The sequence below is a fragment of the Culex quinquefasciatus genome, chromosome 2 (assembly GCF_015732765.1).
Source record: "Culex quinquefasciatus strain JHB chromosome 2, VPISU_Cqui_1.0_pri_paternal, whole genome shotgun sequence".
NCBI lineage: Eukaryota > Metazoa > Arthropoda > Insecta > Diptera > Culicidae > Culex > Culex quinquefasciatus.
The window spans coordinates 46,435,202-46,451,565 of record NC_051862.1 but is presented as its reverse complement, the minus strand read 5'-3'; the positions used below and the strand labels follow the sequence as shown (position 1 = coordinate 46,451,565).

Genomic DNA, 16,364 nt, shown 5'->3' with positions numbered 1-16,364 from the left:
TATGCAATAAATATTTTTTTGTGAATCTAATTTCATCGGAACCGGAATAATAAATTAAACTTTTCAGCAACCTTGCATTTTTTAAATCTGGTTCAGCCTGCGTTAGTTTGAATAGAACGTTAGCTTACAACCATTAATTTTCAAAAAAATTGATCGATCCAGTTTCGAGTAATGATGAAAAACGTAAGGGGTTAAGAAGGAATTTTCTGATCTATTTGGTGTCTTCAGATATTTAGTTGAACAGTTACTTTTTGGAATAAAAAAGGCAATTTTGTTATTCGCAATTGTGCGTTCTGGAAGATAGTTTAGGTTATTGTAGAGTTATGAGTTATTCCAAGTGTAAAACCAACACATAAAATGAGTAAAGCAAGTTCAGCGTGTAGGCGAAGAGATCTGTCAAACGAACGAACGAAGAGGAGCGAGAGAGTAGATGTCAATTGGCAGTTGAGATTGGATTGTGGCATGGAGCGGACGTTTAGAACGGAGTGAAGATTCTACAATTGGCGCAGCCGGTACGATCAATTAGTTTGTTCTGGTGATTTTTTTTTGCCTTTGCGATTGGTAAGTTAGTGGATGACCTAGGACATGTTTTAATCATGGTGAGGAGGAAAACATGGTAAAGGCGCAAAAGGATAAGAGTGTCGAGGCCGATTGATTTGTTTTGTTGATGTTTATTTTGCTGTTTGAGAGTAAACAAAAGAGCGGGACCGGTTGAAGCCCGAAGCGCCACATAAGCAAAAGAGCGGGACCGGTTGAAGCCCGAAGCGCCACATAAATAAAAGAGCGGGACCGGTTGAAGCCCGAAGCGCCACATGAACAAAAGAGCGGGACCGGTTGAAGCCCGAAGCGCCACATAAACAAAAGAGCGGGACCGGTTGAAGCCCGAAGCGCCACTGAAAACAAAAGAGCGGGACCGGTTGAAGCCCGAAGCGCCAAGTCAAAGAAGGAGTGGTCCGGTCATTTTAGCCAGACAGGAGTGAGATCGGTTGAAGGCCGAAGGGACAGACAGTGGAAAAGATGCAGTACATATGTTGATGGATTGTTTGCAGCTTTGAAAGTTGCACGTGGAGAGGCTGAAGAAAGTATCCGCTGATAAGGTCTCTGGTTGGGATTCCCAACTATTGATATGTGAATGAATTTAAAGATGGTGTGACCGATGGCCGCATATCGAATAAGGAGTATATTTCGTCCGGAGGAGGAAATGCTTGAGTTGACTTTCGCAAACAGTGCGAGAGGTTTGACAGCTTGACATTTGAGGTGGTGTGACATGTGATTGAATTGTTCTGACTTGAAACATGGAAAACATTGCTGACGTTAAAGCGGGGCACAAGGTGAAGCTACTCAGAGAAGCTTTTGATTTGGTTTCCAGGATGATTTGTTCTCAGCGCGAGTTTCTATTCCGTTAAACTACTGGCTGTTCTTTGCCTTTTATTAACGAACTTGGCTGAATGTGTGCGTGATGCAGCATACTTATTTTGTTGTTGGTGGCTCTGATAGTTGCGCCAAGAGAAGTTGAATAAGTGATTAAGCAGATTGTGCTGACTTGATGGAGTCAACCTGATTAGCAAGATTGTGAAAGAGTTCGGGTTGGATTGCGGTTGACTTCGGTTTTGTTTGTAACTAAAGGCAGACCTTATATGTTTGTATGTGAGTTCATATAGAATGTATGAATGACTTTTGTGTGGTGGTCGTGAAATTTGTAGATTGTCAGTGAGACAAAGGACACGGAAGGTTTCGATAAATTGACGGTGTTTCCTAAACCCATTCAGGCATGTTTTTGAAGTTGCTTCAAGAGAAACTTGCGTTGACAGACGGAGGACTTTGTAGTGAAACAAAGTTTGGATACGGCCCGTCGAGGATGAATGTGTCAGTTATCGACAAATTTAGTTGAAGAGAGGGGCTTCTCGAGGAATGGCTGAGGACGGTTTATGTTAATTTTTGTCTTGTCCCGTGAAGGGGAAAGGAGCGTCCAACACCTATATGCTATGATGTGTCAGCATAGAACTGCGCATCCGGTAAGTTCGATAAACCATGAAGAAGACAGTTGGCAGCATGTGAAGGTGAAGTGGAGAAGTTTTGATTGTATCTCAGAAGAAGTTCCCATCAGGTATTATGTAGATTGAGCGTTGGTGAATGCGGTCAGCGAAAGGAATGATTGATAAGAGCCTCTGTATTTAGGGAGTAGGTCTTAAAAGGCGAGTTGACTCGCGAGCAGGAGTAGACAGCTTGAAATGTCAGAAAATGGAAGGACGAAAAGGGTGTTGATTAAACCAGGAGGCTTTTGTTGTTGTTCTGCGCGCATATGTATATGCTATCTTGTAATAGCTGTTTGCGCTTTCGTTGTACTCTTTTATTGGTTATTTTGCTTCTCATGGAAGAGAGAAAAGATATGAGATGTAAGAAGAGTAGAAACTAGCGTTGGCTGGTGGTGCCTAAAATACTAAACCTTGGATTGGATTACCGATGAATGAATATAATAGCATTTTAGTCAAATGCAGAAGAATCAGATGTATTGTGATTTAGAGATTCAATCAACAATGCAGGCACAAGATTATAGAAGTACATGGTTCAGCTGTGATGCAGTTATTTCCTGAGATATTTCCTCATTTGAGAGTAGGTAGTCTTGATAAAGAAGTTTCTTTGGCTTGGTTAAGGGATATTATATTGCACTTATGTAACGTCTTGTATTTATGCAAGACGGATAGAATGTTGAACTGCCTTATTTAGTTTTTCGGAAGCGCGACGGTTCACTATGTTTCTGATTCGTGACAAAATCTTTCAACAGACGCATTTTGGAAGAGATTTTCACTAAGCAAAAATCCAGAAGGAACAAGATTGGTCCGAGCCTGGATTTGAACCCCGATCTACCGCTTAGTAGGCGGAAGCTTTACCACTTGACTACGTGGCTCGGTCTGTATTGGAGTTGCTTCAAATTGAAAATGAGTGAGAGAGTTTGGTTAAGATGAGGGGCAGTAGTTTTGATAATTATAGCATTCGATTTGAATTGAAAGTTGCCGTTAGGATTCTTCATGAGTATTTTGGTATTTTGAGTATTGTGAGTATTTTGGTTATTTTGGAACTAAACAATCTTTAGTTATTTAAAGTGTTAAAAGTTGTGGAAATTATGTTAGATAAGTATTTTTTTTTTACTCAACAAATATGTGGTTGTAAGACTTTGTTAATAAATGTTGAATCAGAGGGAGTATTTTTTTCACGTTTATTTTCGTCGGACAAGGAGAGAGATGTAGAGTTATGAGTTATTCCAAGTGTAAAACCAACACATAAAATGAGTAAAGCAAGTTCAGCGTGTAGGCGAAGAGATCTGTCAAACGAACGAACGAAGAGGAGCGAGAGAGTAGATGTCAATTGGCAGTTGAGATTGGATTGTGGCATGGAGCGGACGTTTAGAACGGAGTGAAGATTCTACAGTTATTTTTCCCTAAAAGTTGTATGCCTTTTTGTCAATCTGTAATCCTAAAATTCAAAATAAGCAAAATAAAAAAAAGTTATATTGTATTCGAGGAACGACTTTGGCGTTCAAAAGGAGTTTTCATCTGAAATAGAATAATAAACAGCACATATGGAAGTGAGAGAGCAAATTTTTATTAATAGTTTTGCAAAATATATTTTAAAAATAGTAAAATCATCAAATTTGACGGAATTAGGACCGATTCCTGAACCTGCCAAACTTATGAGAACTTCTCCTAAAAATAGATTAAAATCAATTGTACAAGTTGTTCAATGAACATTAAAATTTCTGGCACGATTTTTTTACCTTATTTTTTTGCAATCGTATGCTTTGCCCCCAAAAAAATTGAAAAATTTATAATTTGCATCGGCCATAGAAATTTGCTCCAATCTTGACATTTGATTGAAGCGAAAGTTCAGTGTTGCCAGCTAGACCGCTTCAAAACTTGTTCGGTTTTAATCAGAGTGTAGCCGGCATTGAACTCATTTCATGGTTTGTTATTGTTTGATGTCTTCAAAACATAAACAACATCTAAGGTAGTAATTTAACTTAAATCGAAGTTGCGGTTATATCGTATCAGTCGACACTAATGTCTTAACTTGTTTCGTCTGATTAATCTAAAACAGTTTATGATGGACACCTTCAACCAAGAAACTCAACCCAGTTCGAGTTCACAACAATTCTGTTCATTCTGCCTTCGTGCAAGGCATCCAAACATAGAGTTCTTCAGCGACGGAAGTTCCGATAAACTACAGCTTCAACACCTTCTCGGGTACGACTTCCGGCTGGAAAACTACTTCATCTGCAAACCATGCTGGAAGATGTCGCAGTTGCTTCAGGACTTCCGGTTACGGTGCGTGAAAGCATACAGTCTGGTCGAACGCGTTGGCCAAGGATTGAAAGCGGAGGACGATTGGTTCAGTGAAAGGAATCTGACAGCAATCGAAAGCTTCCGGATGGTGATCAAGGATCAGCTGCAGGAGATCGAGAAGCTGTCGGAGAGTACTTCTGGGGATGTTTTAGCGATAAAAACAGAGTTAATTGGTGTTAAAACTGAACCCATTGATGAAGGTACGATCAAGAGTGATGATGAAAATATGAGCTGGCAATTTGATCAATATGTGGTAAAGGATGTAGTCGAAGACGCTTTAGAAACGGCTTTCGATTTTAGTGAGATTAAGATTGAACCAAATGAAGCGTACACTAGTCACGAGTCACGATCGGATGCTGCGGAAGACAAGCAAAATGATTCAATTAACAACGGATCGCAACCTCGCAATACCTATCAATGTCCAGAATGCCCAACGAAATTTACAAGTCATCAAAGGCTAGCAGCTCATGTGATAAAACATGCTGGTAAATAATAAAAAAAGACATTTTCATAGCTAAGACTAAAATAAATCTAAATTTCAGGAAACAAACCCTACAAATGTCGTAATAGTTGCGAAAAGGAGTTCGCTACGACAAAGAACCGAAGGAAACACGAGCAGCGATGTGGCAACGAAGTGTACCAGTGCAACCTGTGCGAGGTCCAGCTGGACCGCCGGCGCAGCCTGTTCGACCACTACAACGCTGTTCATCCGGGGGAGCCGAAGCACCCGTGCGCGCACTGCGAGAAACGGTTCAAGAAAAAGTATGCCCTACTTGTTTTTGAAAGATTTTTAGTGAATTAATACAATTTACCAAATTCTTTCGATCAGAGAACAACTCCAGCGACACGAGAAGAGGATTCATTCGGGGGATCGAGTAAGAGAATTTTCCTGCCAGCAGTGTGGGAGGACGTTTGCGGAAAACGGCACTTTGAAAAAGCATATGAAGATACACATTTAAGGAACAACCTGAGAGGTCATCGTCAAGCTGCTCTGGCATCGAAGTGGAAACGGAATTAGGCAAAACTTAGTTCAGAAAACTTTTTGTTCATCGGAATCAGGCACGATAGTTTGTACAGATCTCATGTTAATAAACAGCCACATTATTAATTCAAATAAAATTAAAATAATCTCATAAGAATTTGATTTAGTATTTTCATAACCGTTTTTTAGATATACTGTAAGGTATTCTTTCTCATTCTTTTCTCTTCTTCATTTCTACTCATTCTTCACAAACGGGATTTCTAATCGAATTAGAGTCTTTGCGAAATAACCACTAAGCAAAAATTAATTTGTCTGGACATTAATTCTTACATTTTCTTTGTTTTGGGAATCAGTTACAAATAGGAAAAAATAGAGAATACCTAGGGAAATACTTCGATATCGACATTAGAAAACGGTGGGTTGTTTGGGTGAGACTTAGAAAACATCAATTTTCCTGCTTTTAAACACTTACATGGCAATTTCTCAGCAACTAAGGGTCGTATCCACAAAGTTAAAAAAGTAAAGTATAGAGAATTTTCTCAGCTCTTCAAAAAATATTTTTTTCAAAAGTGGGCAAACATGTACACTTATTTAAAAAAATGGAAAACTGTGACTATTTTCAAAAAAAAAAAAATACCTAAAAATGGCTATAACTTGAAAACGGTGCACTTTATGAAATTGTTTCTAAAATACTATTTGATTGCAAATATGAGACATCGAAAAATGAAGTTAAAATTTTTTTGCGACCAATATTTCGATTTTTTGAAAAAAATCAGTATTGAATCAAATATTCATAACTCGGTCAAAGTTTTTTTTGCATAACCTGGAAATTTTAAATGTTGGCATTCTATGTCCCCTAAAACATATTTTAAAAAATAATAGTGTTTTTGTTTTGCAAATCAATTTTAGTGACAAAAGTTAAATTGAAAATCACAAATTTTTTTACCCTGTATCATTTTTTTTCAGTGTAGTCTATATCCATACCTACAACTTTGCCTAAGACACCAAATCGATCAAAAAATTCCTTCAAAAGATCAAAATTTTTGAATTTTCATACATCATTTTTGTATGAACAGCTGTCAAATTTGTATAATAATAAACTAATGATGCCAAATGGCTTCTTTGGGCATACGAAAGGCACCAAAAAAAGTTTCAGCCGGCTTAAAAAACAAAAATTAAAATAAAAAAAGATCGATTTCGTAGAGAACTGCTCATATACAACTTCAATATTGACGGTTTTGGCCGTCATCTGCATGGATCCATAGATTTAAAATTTCCATATCATTATGAGCATTTTTTGAGGTCATTTTGGGTCAAAAAAGTTGAATATTTTTGAGACTGGAAACCTTGGCGGTTACCAACAACAGAACCGGTACCAACCTGGAGGCCCACTCCTGTCAGCGTGCGTGACAACACGCAGAAAATAAGGCATGTTTGAATCGATAAAATATTTTGTTGATTCGAAAATCATCATTTTTGTTGAATTAAAGCTAAACGTCAAAGCAATGTTTTCAAAACAATAAAAGACTTTTATGGAATTGAGAAAATCAAGGTTTGTTTCAACGCAATTTTTTTGTTGAAACAAACCTCGTAAAGGCTGTTTCTACAAAACATTTTTCTGCGTGAAGAGGCTTAAGCTAAACATCCCAAGTTTTGGTGTAATTCGGATTTGTGAACTCGTACAATAAAGTATTATTTTAATTCGTATCGTTTGTTAACTGCGCGTGTCCTTTTATTTCCTTCTGCGGTGGCCCAACTGTGCGAGTTTTCTCCGATACAACAAATATCTTAAGATAAGTATATATTTTTATTCAAATTGGAATGTACTGAAAATTCGACTCGAACATCTATAACAGTCACGGACTAATGATTTGAAAAGATCTTAACTTTAATCCCTTAAACGGCGGCTCTTTTGAAGCACTCGAACCACCCGATTCCTTATCGACCGCCCTTTTCGGATTAGCTTTTCGTTCACACATCCGGACCACAGTTGGTGGCGCCGCTGTTTCCGGTGCCAGCTTCGCGTGATCTTCGGCCATGTGCGTCACTAGCGACTGCTTATCACGGTGTCGTTTCCCACACTGGTCACACTGAAAGAGCCACAGTTCGCTGTGGATTTGCTTGGTGTGTACGATCAGATCTTTGGCCTCGGCAAACATGATTCCGCACTCCGGACAGGGCACGTTGATGCGCCCCTCGGCGTGAGATACTTTTTCGTGCGATTTGACTTGTTCTCTGCAGGGATGAATAACAAATTGAGGTTAAGGGTTTTTTTTATTGATATTGAACTAACTCACTGGTTTAGAAAGCGTTTGTCACATTTTGTGCATGGATGTTTCAGTTCTGCTGGATGTGCAAGACTATAATGCTCGTGCAGGGGTTCTTGTCCGAGATCCAGATGCGCTTCGCACAGCGGACACTTTTGATAAACTTTGTCGCAAGTTTTCTCATGTCTCAAGCGATTAGATTTTGAACTAAATGTTTTGGCACATTTAATTCGGCATTTGACAACATTTTGGGCTGAAAGAATGTTTAAAAATACATATATTTAAAATGTGCGTGATATGATGTGTGAGAGCTTACCTCTAGAATGAAATACCAAGTGAGTTATCAGTTGTTTGTGTTCTGTAAACGTCGCTTCACACAAATTGCAAGCTAAGGGATTAAAAGTTCCATCACAGTTCAGCAAATGCTGCATTACCCTTTCGTTAGTTATGAAACTCTGGTCACATTTCTTGCATTTGAATAAACCAGTTGAATTCTTTTCTATTGCGGGTTCATCACAAGTTAGATTGCTGTCAACACTGGATTCGAACTCCATCACGCTATTGCGTTGAAGAGTTTCCTCACATTCCAGATCTGATTCGACGACTTCGTCTTGAATTTCCACCGGTTCAATCTTTATTTCATCATACTCTTCCGTTGATTCACCATTGCAAACGGATTCTCCCGCAGTCGCCTCCATCTTCTCAATCTCCACGGTCTGCTGTTGGATAACGGCCCGGAAGCTTTCGATTTTGGCCCAAGTATTATCCGAAAACCAACCATCGTCCTCGTATATTCCCGGAAGCATCCCTCGGCTGATCCTCTTCACCAGGTTGTTTGCTTTCAAGCAGCGCAGCCGGAAGTCCTGCAGCAGCTCCATCAGCTTCCAGCAGGGTCGGCAGACGGCAAAGCTCTCCAGCTGGAACTCGTATCCGAGTATCAGCGCGAAGCACTGCCGCTGCTCGTCCGAACATCCGGCGACTTGTTTGTGCAGCTTCATGTGCGAAAGTCTTGTCCGGAGACAGAACGCGCAGAATGATGGGGCGTTCATTATCTGGGGAATTGAATTTTACATAAATTCTGACCGAATTGAATTTTTGTTGAGCACGAAACAAATTTTAGGTTTGAACTAATTATTACACTTTTATAAATGAAAACTTATAGCACACTATGTATAATCGATTGAATTTTAAAAAATATGTTTTAATCATTCAGGTGGGTTTGTTTGTAAATAAACTTTGACATTGGAACTAGTGTTGTCAGATTTGTTTTTTTTTATCTTTCTTTGCAGGTTTTTCATGTTAATAAGCAGGTAATCAGAGGGAACGTACAGACTTTCACAAGCATGTTTACAGAGAAATGGTTGACTTGGCTGAGCCATTGTCTCCATCGTTGTTAGATTTTTGTCGTCGTCCATTTCCTTTTAACAGTCTGAGTATCAACCAAGTGGATTATCTCTTAACATTTCTAAAAATCCAATTATTCTAAACAAGAATTTAATGCTTGGAGCAAGAAGTTGCGATGGACTATAAAATACAGTTCTGGGATACCCTGGCCCCATCTCAACAAGCCTCTGGCCTTGATGGCATTCATTCTGAATTCTGCAAATAAGCTGATCAACAAACCCTCAAAGACCTGCACCAGAATTTATGTTTTAACTCGGGTGATAGAATGCTTTCAAAACGAAGAACAGCAGGTACTTTGGCAGGGATAGCTGTCTGTCGTGCGGAAACGCGGCATTAAACAAGGGTGTCCTTTTTCGCCCTAAATCTTCAACTTGCTAATGGAAACCGTCTCTAGTCCGTGGAAGATGAAGTTTCTCAACTAAGACATAATGAAGATTCATCTGTTTCACCTCATAGATGGCGTGCCGTTGTGCACAGACGATATCATGGTTTTGTTGAAAACGCTGCCTGACATGAAAATTTCGCTTGAGAAGTTGGTGCAATACCTTGATTGTGATTGGCTGAACCTCACCGAAGATAAATGTCAAGTTCTAAAACGACAACCCACTTGAAACGCTGTGCCGGTAGTGACCATATTAGAACAAAGTTACAAGACTTTGGACACAACACGGTATCTGGGTACTTTGAACAGGTTCTAAGTCCTTTTAGCGGTGTCAATCCATTATTTACTCATACGCAGTTTAGGTACTTGAATCTTACGTCCCAAGTGGAGATCAATTTATTTTTTAAATCAACAAAAATAAGCACAGAATCCCTCAACTAATACCACAACTGGGGCTAAAAATCCGCCGACTCCATCCCTGCTCCACCAACTTCTTCCTCCGCTTCCGCTCCATATTCAGCACACACCTCCGCCTATACGCTTCCAGGTTCGCCTCCGTCGTCTGCTCCGGATGTGCCGCGGCCATGTGCATGTTCAGCGAGTTCTGCTTGCTGCACCGCTTACCGCACACTTCACACTGAGCCGGCTTGGCGCGCGTTCCGCCCGGATTCTCGTGCATCAGCTTGACGTGCCCCTTGAGATCGTTCAGCTCGGCGAACATCTTGCCGCAGATTTGGCAGGCTTCGGTTTTCGGGCGACTTTCGGAGTGGAGTCTGCGCTCGTGGGACGCAAGGGCGTCTCTGCGTTTGAAGCGTTTGTGGCAGGTCGGGCACGGATAGCGGAGCTCTCCCGGATGCGCGAGCCTGTAGTGCGCAAACAGGCGCATCTGGTCGGGCAGGACTTCCTTGCACAGCGTGCACTTGCGGCGATCGTTGCAGCAGGTGAGCTCGTGCCGGTTGCGGATCTGGGCGGAAATGAAGGACGCTTTGCAGAGCTTGCGACATGGGAATGGAGTTTTGCCTGGAAGAAAAGTATTTTTGGGACGTTGTAAATATTTTTGAATCTCGTACAAACTTACCTTCATGTTTGTTCATGTGCGTGTTCAAAAGACGGCGGTCGAGAAATGAGGCTTTACACAGCTCGCAAGTTAAAAGTCGGGTCGGTAATGTTCCATCACAGTTCATAGAGTGCAGCTTCATGCTTTTCAATTTGTCGAACTTTCTGCCGCATTTATCACATTTCACGAGCTCTGAGGGTTCATTGCATTCTCGGTTGCCTTTACCCTCTGATTCAACCTCCATTTCTTTGTCCTCTTTAGCTGATTCAACTGACGAATTTGGACTTTTTTGAGTTGTTTGTTCCATTTTTTCCGTGACCTCGTCATTTTGTTGGGCTGCAGATTTAGACGCTTCGTCACTCTCTTCAGAGTCCACTTCATCGTGCTGTTCAACCTTAATTTCTACCATATGGAATGCCGGTGCAGGAACGTCCTTGTTCTTGTCCTGACTCAACTGTTGACTAGATTCTGCTGTTTTGGTTTCTCCCCGCGTAACTTTAGTGCACTCCTGGACATCAGCCTCATTCGGTTCTGTCTTAAACATCCGAACATCTTCCTCCTTTGCATCAACCCTCTCAATCTGTGCTAACTGGTCCTGAATCACCTTCTGGATGCCCTCGATGGTCGCAAGGTTCTGCTCCCCAAACCAACCGTCATCTCCCTCCCCCCTCAACCCATGACCTATCCGCTCCAGCAACCCGTTGGCCCTCTGACACCGCGTTCGGAAGTCCTGGAACAGTTGTGCTAGGCTCCAGCACGGCTTACAGATGGCAAAGCTGTCCAGCTGGAACTCGTACCCGAGTATCGACTCAAACGACAGCCGCAGCTCGACGAACCCACCCGTGATGTACTTGTACAGCTGCACGTTTGGCGGGCTCGCCCGCAGACAGAACGTGCAGAACGGCTCCGACGATAGAGTTAGGCTAAACTGCTGTTCCGTCTGGTCCATTTTTGTTGACACTTCTGGGCACTAATCTTCAAACGATCATGTACTCACTTAAAATTTGTTTTCCTTTTCTTGCTATCTGTCAGATCGCTCAATGTTTATGATCTGCACAGAAAACTGTCAGATTTTCACTGGAACTGCAAAATTTTTCTCTCAAAATCACTCACGCGAATCAGTTTTTAAAGAGAGTGAGAGCGATCGCTCACTACCACCACCGTGGACCGCGTGGTATGAACGGGCTCACCGAACTCACACACGTGTTCTGCCTGAATGTTTTTCGCGAGAAATTAGGTTTAATTTAAAACATCAGGTAAACTACACACAATCCGGCTTCTCTCGAAAAACGGAACGCGCATGAGCTCGACGGCATCGTACGGTACCATCGGAAGATCTCCCAGACATCGTCCAATCAGCCGATGTAAACAGAGTGGTTGATGTTTTCCAGCGGAAAGTGGCATTGAGTTGGAAAACATTTTAAAAATAAACAAATATGAAACCTGGAGCAACACGAGAAAAGGGCGGATAAGCATTTTGACATCTAAAACTATTTTGCAAATTCCGAGCCAACAGGTAACTTTTTCACCAAACTCGATGTGTTAAACAACAGCTGGCCTTCTCAGCTACCATCTAACGTAGCGAGTTTTGTTAAATAGTTACCTGTTGTTTCGGAATTTGCAAAATAGTTCTAGCTGTCAAAATGCTTATGCGCCCTTTTCAAATGTTGCTCCAGAAACAATCCTAACAAAACATTGTAATAGGGCCAAAGCCGAAGTGTAAACAAAGTGTCTGTCCTGCTCGTTCCGAATGTAAACATCAACTAACGTGAGTAGGATAGACTCTTTTTTTACACTTCGGCCCTTTTACATTGTTTTGCTTGAATCATGTTTTGCCTTCCTGACTGAGGACAGGCTATAAATCACTCGGAAAATCTGGAGTTTTTTTGAAAAGGTCCAATAAACCAAATTTTACAGTTTTTGCTTTTTGGGTGTTTTTGAAACCGCCTTGAGTCACTGAAAACAACTGAAAATTTGGTTTATTGGACCTTTTCAAAAAAACTCCAGAAATGAACTTCTTACCTCCTAGACCCACCATCGCGTTTATATATCGTTTTTTAGCGCATTGGTTGTTTTGAAAAAAAACGTAATTAAGATATTTATTTTTAGAAAGGTTTCTTAAAGAGCGTTCCGTTTTGTTAAAAAGATCTGACTACCCTATCAAAAGTGAAAAGCAATTAAGTGTTATTTATACACTTTTTGAGGCCAGATATTTGGGTGGAAATTATTTCCGGCTCTACCTTGCGACTCCTTGTTAGTTAGGTTTTCAAAAGGCTTTTCCGATGAGTCAAAAAGATTGAATATCTGACAAACCTATCAAATGTTATGTGTTATTTTTATTGTAAGCTTGAACTCAGATCGGCAGGCCTTTTGATGAGTGAAAAAGATTGAAGTTCTGATAACCCTATTAAAAGTTATGGACACTTAAATGTTATTTATATACTTTTTTGAGGTAGGATCTCATTTCTATTTTGAATCATGGAAATTATTTTTTTCCTGACCTGGTGATTTACGAAAAAACCTAACATTGCTTGACATGTGATCCTACTTTCATTGCCAAACTATTCACACCCAAATTTTAAAAAAGCAAGATTAAATCTCAAAAAAATAACGCATTTATTTTTGAAGGTTATAGAATGTAATTGTTCAAATTATGCAAAATAGATGCAGGAATTTAATCTTAACCAATATTATGATTTGAGCACAAAATATCCGAAATATTTTTATTCAAAATAAAATATAATTTAAAACGTTACCTAATCCACCCTAAGGTGGGAGAAGCCTTCCTCACATTGATAAAGTTTTATTTTTTATTTGATAGGGTTGCTAGATCTTCAATCCTTTGGGCGTGTTGGAAAGGTCTTCTGTCTCCTGGGCCTCACGATGGATCCGGACAACTTTGTCATCAGAATATCTGAGATCTAGCCTCTGATAAGTGTTAAGTTAACACTTAAGTGCTCGTAATTTCAGATAGAGTTGTAAGATCTTTAATCTTTTGGGCACGTTCGAAAGGTCTTATGATTACCTATCTAACGATGGTCCCCACGATACATCCGGACAGCGTTTTCATCAAAATATTTGAGATCCGACCTATGAAAAGTGTATAAATAACACTTAAGTGCATATAACATTTGATATGGTTGTCAGACCTTCAATGTCTTGGACAAGTAAGAAAGGTCTTTTAAATCCTTTCTAAAAACGTATAACATGTCGAGTTTTCTTACAAAAACCATCCTTTTTATAATCTTCCGGACTTTTGTCAAAATCATATTTTTAGCATATTTTTTGAAGTATTTTACAAAACTTCATGATATTAACTAGGGTCTTGTAGGACACCAAGACGGATCGAATGAGAGTAGAACGGTCCAAATTGGTTCAGTCAGTCTGGAGATAATCGAGTGCATATTTTTCGGTGCACGAACTTACAGACATATACTCACGCACAGACATTTGCTAGGAATTTGATTCTGAGTCGATATGTATATGTGAAGGTGGGTCTAGGAGGTCATGTCCATTTTTCGAGTGATTTTATAGCCTTTCTTCAGTAAGGTGAGGAAGGCAAAAATAACTTTGTAATGTTTTAATCAAATAACCGATAAGGTTCAGAGACAATATTTTAGGAAGCCGATAATTTGAAATTATTTCCAGATGTCGACAAACATTTTTTTTATGCATTTTAGTTCAAATCGATTCGAGATGTCGACAAACATTTTTTTTATGCATTTTAGTTCAAATCGATTTTGAACTCTGATCCACAAATCAACGGAACCAACATAATGAGTATAGAAATTTCTCCCTTTGAATGCCAAGATCAAAGTCGAGGCAGGAGAACGTGATCACTGACCGTCAACGCACCCACAACACTAGCGCTAACGATGACGTCAAGGAAACTAACCTGGAACGGGATAGGCGGGAAACGGCAGGAAAATCCGGCACACTTGGCCAACTCTAACAGAAACAGCGTTACACAGCTGTAAATCACTTTTCACTGTTTTTCTCACTTTATGACCTTTGGTCACACTTTTACACAGACTTTTCTTACGCGGATAAAACGACTCACTTTTCACACGCGAACGCGACTTTGAACGTCTGTTTATATCACGAGTTTGGGAGAAAATTGCGTTGGAAAATAACATAAACCGCCTGTCTGTCTGTTTGACCAACTCTGTTTTCTGTATGGGTGTCGGTTCTCTCTGTGTAAGTTACTCTCTCCGAATGTTATTTTCTCTCGCATGTGAATGTATGAGAGTGTGTGTTTCCAAGAAGTTGAGAGAAGCCGGGCTCAGTTTGCGAATATTTCTCTCTCCCAACAACTGTTATACGACCTTTCTCTCACTCATTCAAACACCCATACGCGAGTAGCATGAATGCACTTTCTTTCTGCACATAAGTGTGCGTAAGTTTGTATCAACATTGTGTGTGGCATGATGTATCCTTTTTCCAGGGTGATTATCACCAACACTTTCACCCTCGGAAAGTGGCGTGATTGCCGCTTGTCAGGACATCGTGAGTGTCTGGTGATGTATGACGTCACGACGCTTTTCTCTTTCCGTTGGGAATAGTGGAGCATGCAGAGAGCAGAGAAATTAGAATCATTAAAACTGCTTGAGTATAGGTAGGAAATTGCCACCTGCCATAATGATCAAGGCCTTGCGAATGGAAGGGGACAGATAGCATAAAAAGATTACACCGAGCCGAGGTTGTTACACTTTGGTGAACATGCGGTACGTTATGCTCCCAAGGGGAACATTATAACACGGAAAGGCTGATCAAGTTAAAACAAATACTTCAGTGAATTTTTGATATGATACATGGAAAAAAATATTAAAATGATTTATTTCGTAATATTATTCATTCGATGTATTTTCGCACTTAAGGCTGCTACAAATATTTTTAAAAGTTTTTGTCACCCCCCCCCCCCCCGCCCCCTTCAAAATTGGTCCGAAAAATCAGAGGCAAAAAAAAATTTTACAATAAACTTCAAAATTTGAATGAAAATTCAAGTGCAACCAACTGAAATCAAATTAAAATAAATTCTCCTGCGTTTAAAATCATTTTTAGCATGTTTGGGTTTATTAAAAAATCTTAAGATTTTTTGAAAATTTTCGATGCAAAATCTTTTTTTTTCGATACAATTTTAGTTTTTGTCAGATCTTAGATTTTTTGAAAACTAATGATTGCAAAACAACTGAACTAGTGTAAAATGCATTTTAAAACACTTTTTTCATTTAAATATGAAGACTATGGCTTATTATTAAAATTTTTATATTTTTTTATTTGTTTGAACCCCCCCCCCCCCTCGGCTTAATTATAATTTGTAAATTGATAAATTCATTGAACTAAATTTAGTTCAAGTCTTTCCGTGTTACATGAACGATTTTCTCAAGCAGCTCCGGAAGAACGTGGCGTTGAATAATGTTCGACCTGGTAATAAGGCCGATGCAAATATTTAAAAAAGTTTTTGTCCCTCGGCCCTGGCCGAGGTCAAGGGGGGGGGGGGGCAAAAAAAAAAAAATTAAATAACAAGCCATAGTCTTTACATTTAAATGAAAAAAAGTGTTTTAAAATGCATTTTACGCTAGTTCAGTTGTTTTGCAATCATTAGTTTTCAAAAAATCTAAGATCTAACAAAAACAAAAATTGTATCGAAAAAAAAAGATTTTGCATCGGAAATTTTCAAAAAATCTTAAGATTTTTTAATGAACCCAAACATGCTAAAAATGATTTTAAACGCAGAAGAATGTATTTTAATTTGATTTCAGCTGGTTGCACTTGAATTTTCATTGAAATTTTGAAGTTTATTGTAAATTTATTTTTGCCCCCTGATTTTTCGGGCCAATTTTGAAGGGGGAGGGGGTGACAAAAACTTTTAAAAATATTTGTACCAGCCTAATGGGTTCTTTTATGTTCGCGGGACCACAATACGGAAGAC

General features: G+C 39.6%; 3 protein-coding genes across 6 annotated transcripts; 1 reads left to right on the top strand and 2 right to left on the bottom strand.

The window, feature by feature from the left end:
- Nucleotides 1-3,949: 3,949 nt before the first annotated feature.
- On the top strand, nucleotides 3,950-5,479 carry LOC6044805 (zinc finger protein 320). 2 transcript variants are annotated; one of them, XM_038255247.1, is made up of 4 exons: nucleotides 3,950-4,005; nucleotides 4,096-4,825; nucleotides 4,883-5,102; nucleotides 5,170-5,479. In XM_038255247.1, exons 2-4 carry the CDS (start codon nucleotides 4,099-4,101, stop codon nucleotides 5,297-5,299), a joined length of 1,077 nt encoding a protein of 358 aa, XP_038111175.1. In that variant the 5' UTR covers nucleotides 3,950-4,005; nucleotides 4,096-4,098; the 3' UTR covers nucleotides 5,300-5,479. The 2 variants fall into 2 exon arrangements, with proteins under 2 accessions (XP_038111175.1, XP_001862259.2); XM_001862224.2 differs by lacking the exon at nucleotides 3,950-4,005 and having other exon boundaries at nucleotides 4,013-4,825.
- Nucleotides 5,480-7,023: 1,544 nt separating this feature from the next.
- Nucleotides 7,024-14,554, bottom strand: LOC119767199 (zinc finger protein 271-like). 3 transcript variants are annotated; one of them, XM_038255245.1, is made up of 4 exons: nucleotides 14,328-14,554; nucleotides 7,906-8,641; nucleotides 7,620-7,842; nucleotides 7,024-7,557 (listed from the first exon to the last, which is right to left on the bottom strand). In XM_038255245.1, the coding sequence occupies exons 2-4, from the start codon at nucleotides 8,636-8,638 to the stop codon at nucleotides 7,179-7,181; spliced, it is 1,335 nt and encodes a 444-aa protein (XP_038111173.1). In that variant the 5' UTR covers nucleotides 8,639-8,641; nucleotides 14,328-14,554; the 3' UTR covers nucleotides 7,024-7,178. The 3 variants fall into 3 exon arrangements, with proteins under 3 accessions (XP_038111173.1, XP_038111174.1, XP_038111172.1); XM_038255246.1 differs by lacking the exon at nucleotides 14,328-14,554 and adding an exon at nucleotides 8,728-9,578 and having other exon boundaries at nucleotides 7,027-7,557; XM_038255244.1 differs by lacking the exon at nucleotides 14,328-14,554 and having other exon boundaries at nucleotides 7,027-7,557; nucleotides 7,906-9,578.
- On the bottom strand, nucleotides 9,733-11,521 carry LOC119767198 (zinc finger protein 569-like). The gene is made up of 2 exons (XM_038255243.1): nucleotides 10,454-11,521; nucleotides 9,733-10,395 (listed from the first exon to the last, which is right to left on the bottom strand). The coding sequence occupies exons 1-2, from the start codon at nucleotides 11,379-11,381 to the stop codon at nucleotides 9,809-9,811; spliced, it is 1,515 nt and encodes a 504-aa protein (XP_038111171.1). The 5' UTR covers nucleotides 11,382-11,521; the 3' UTR covers nucleotides 9,733-9,808.
- Nucleotides 14,555-16,364: the final 1,810 nt, after the last annotated feature.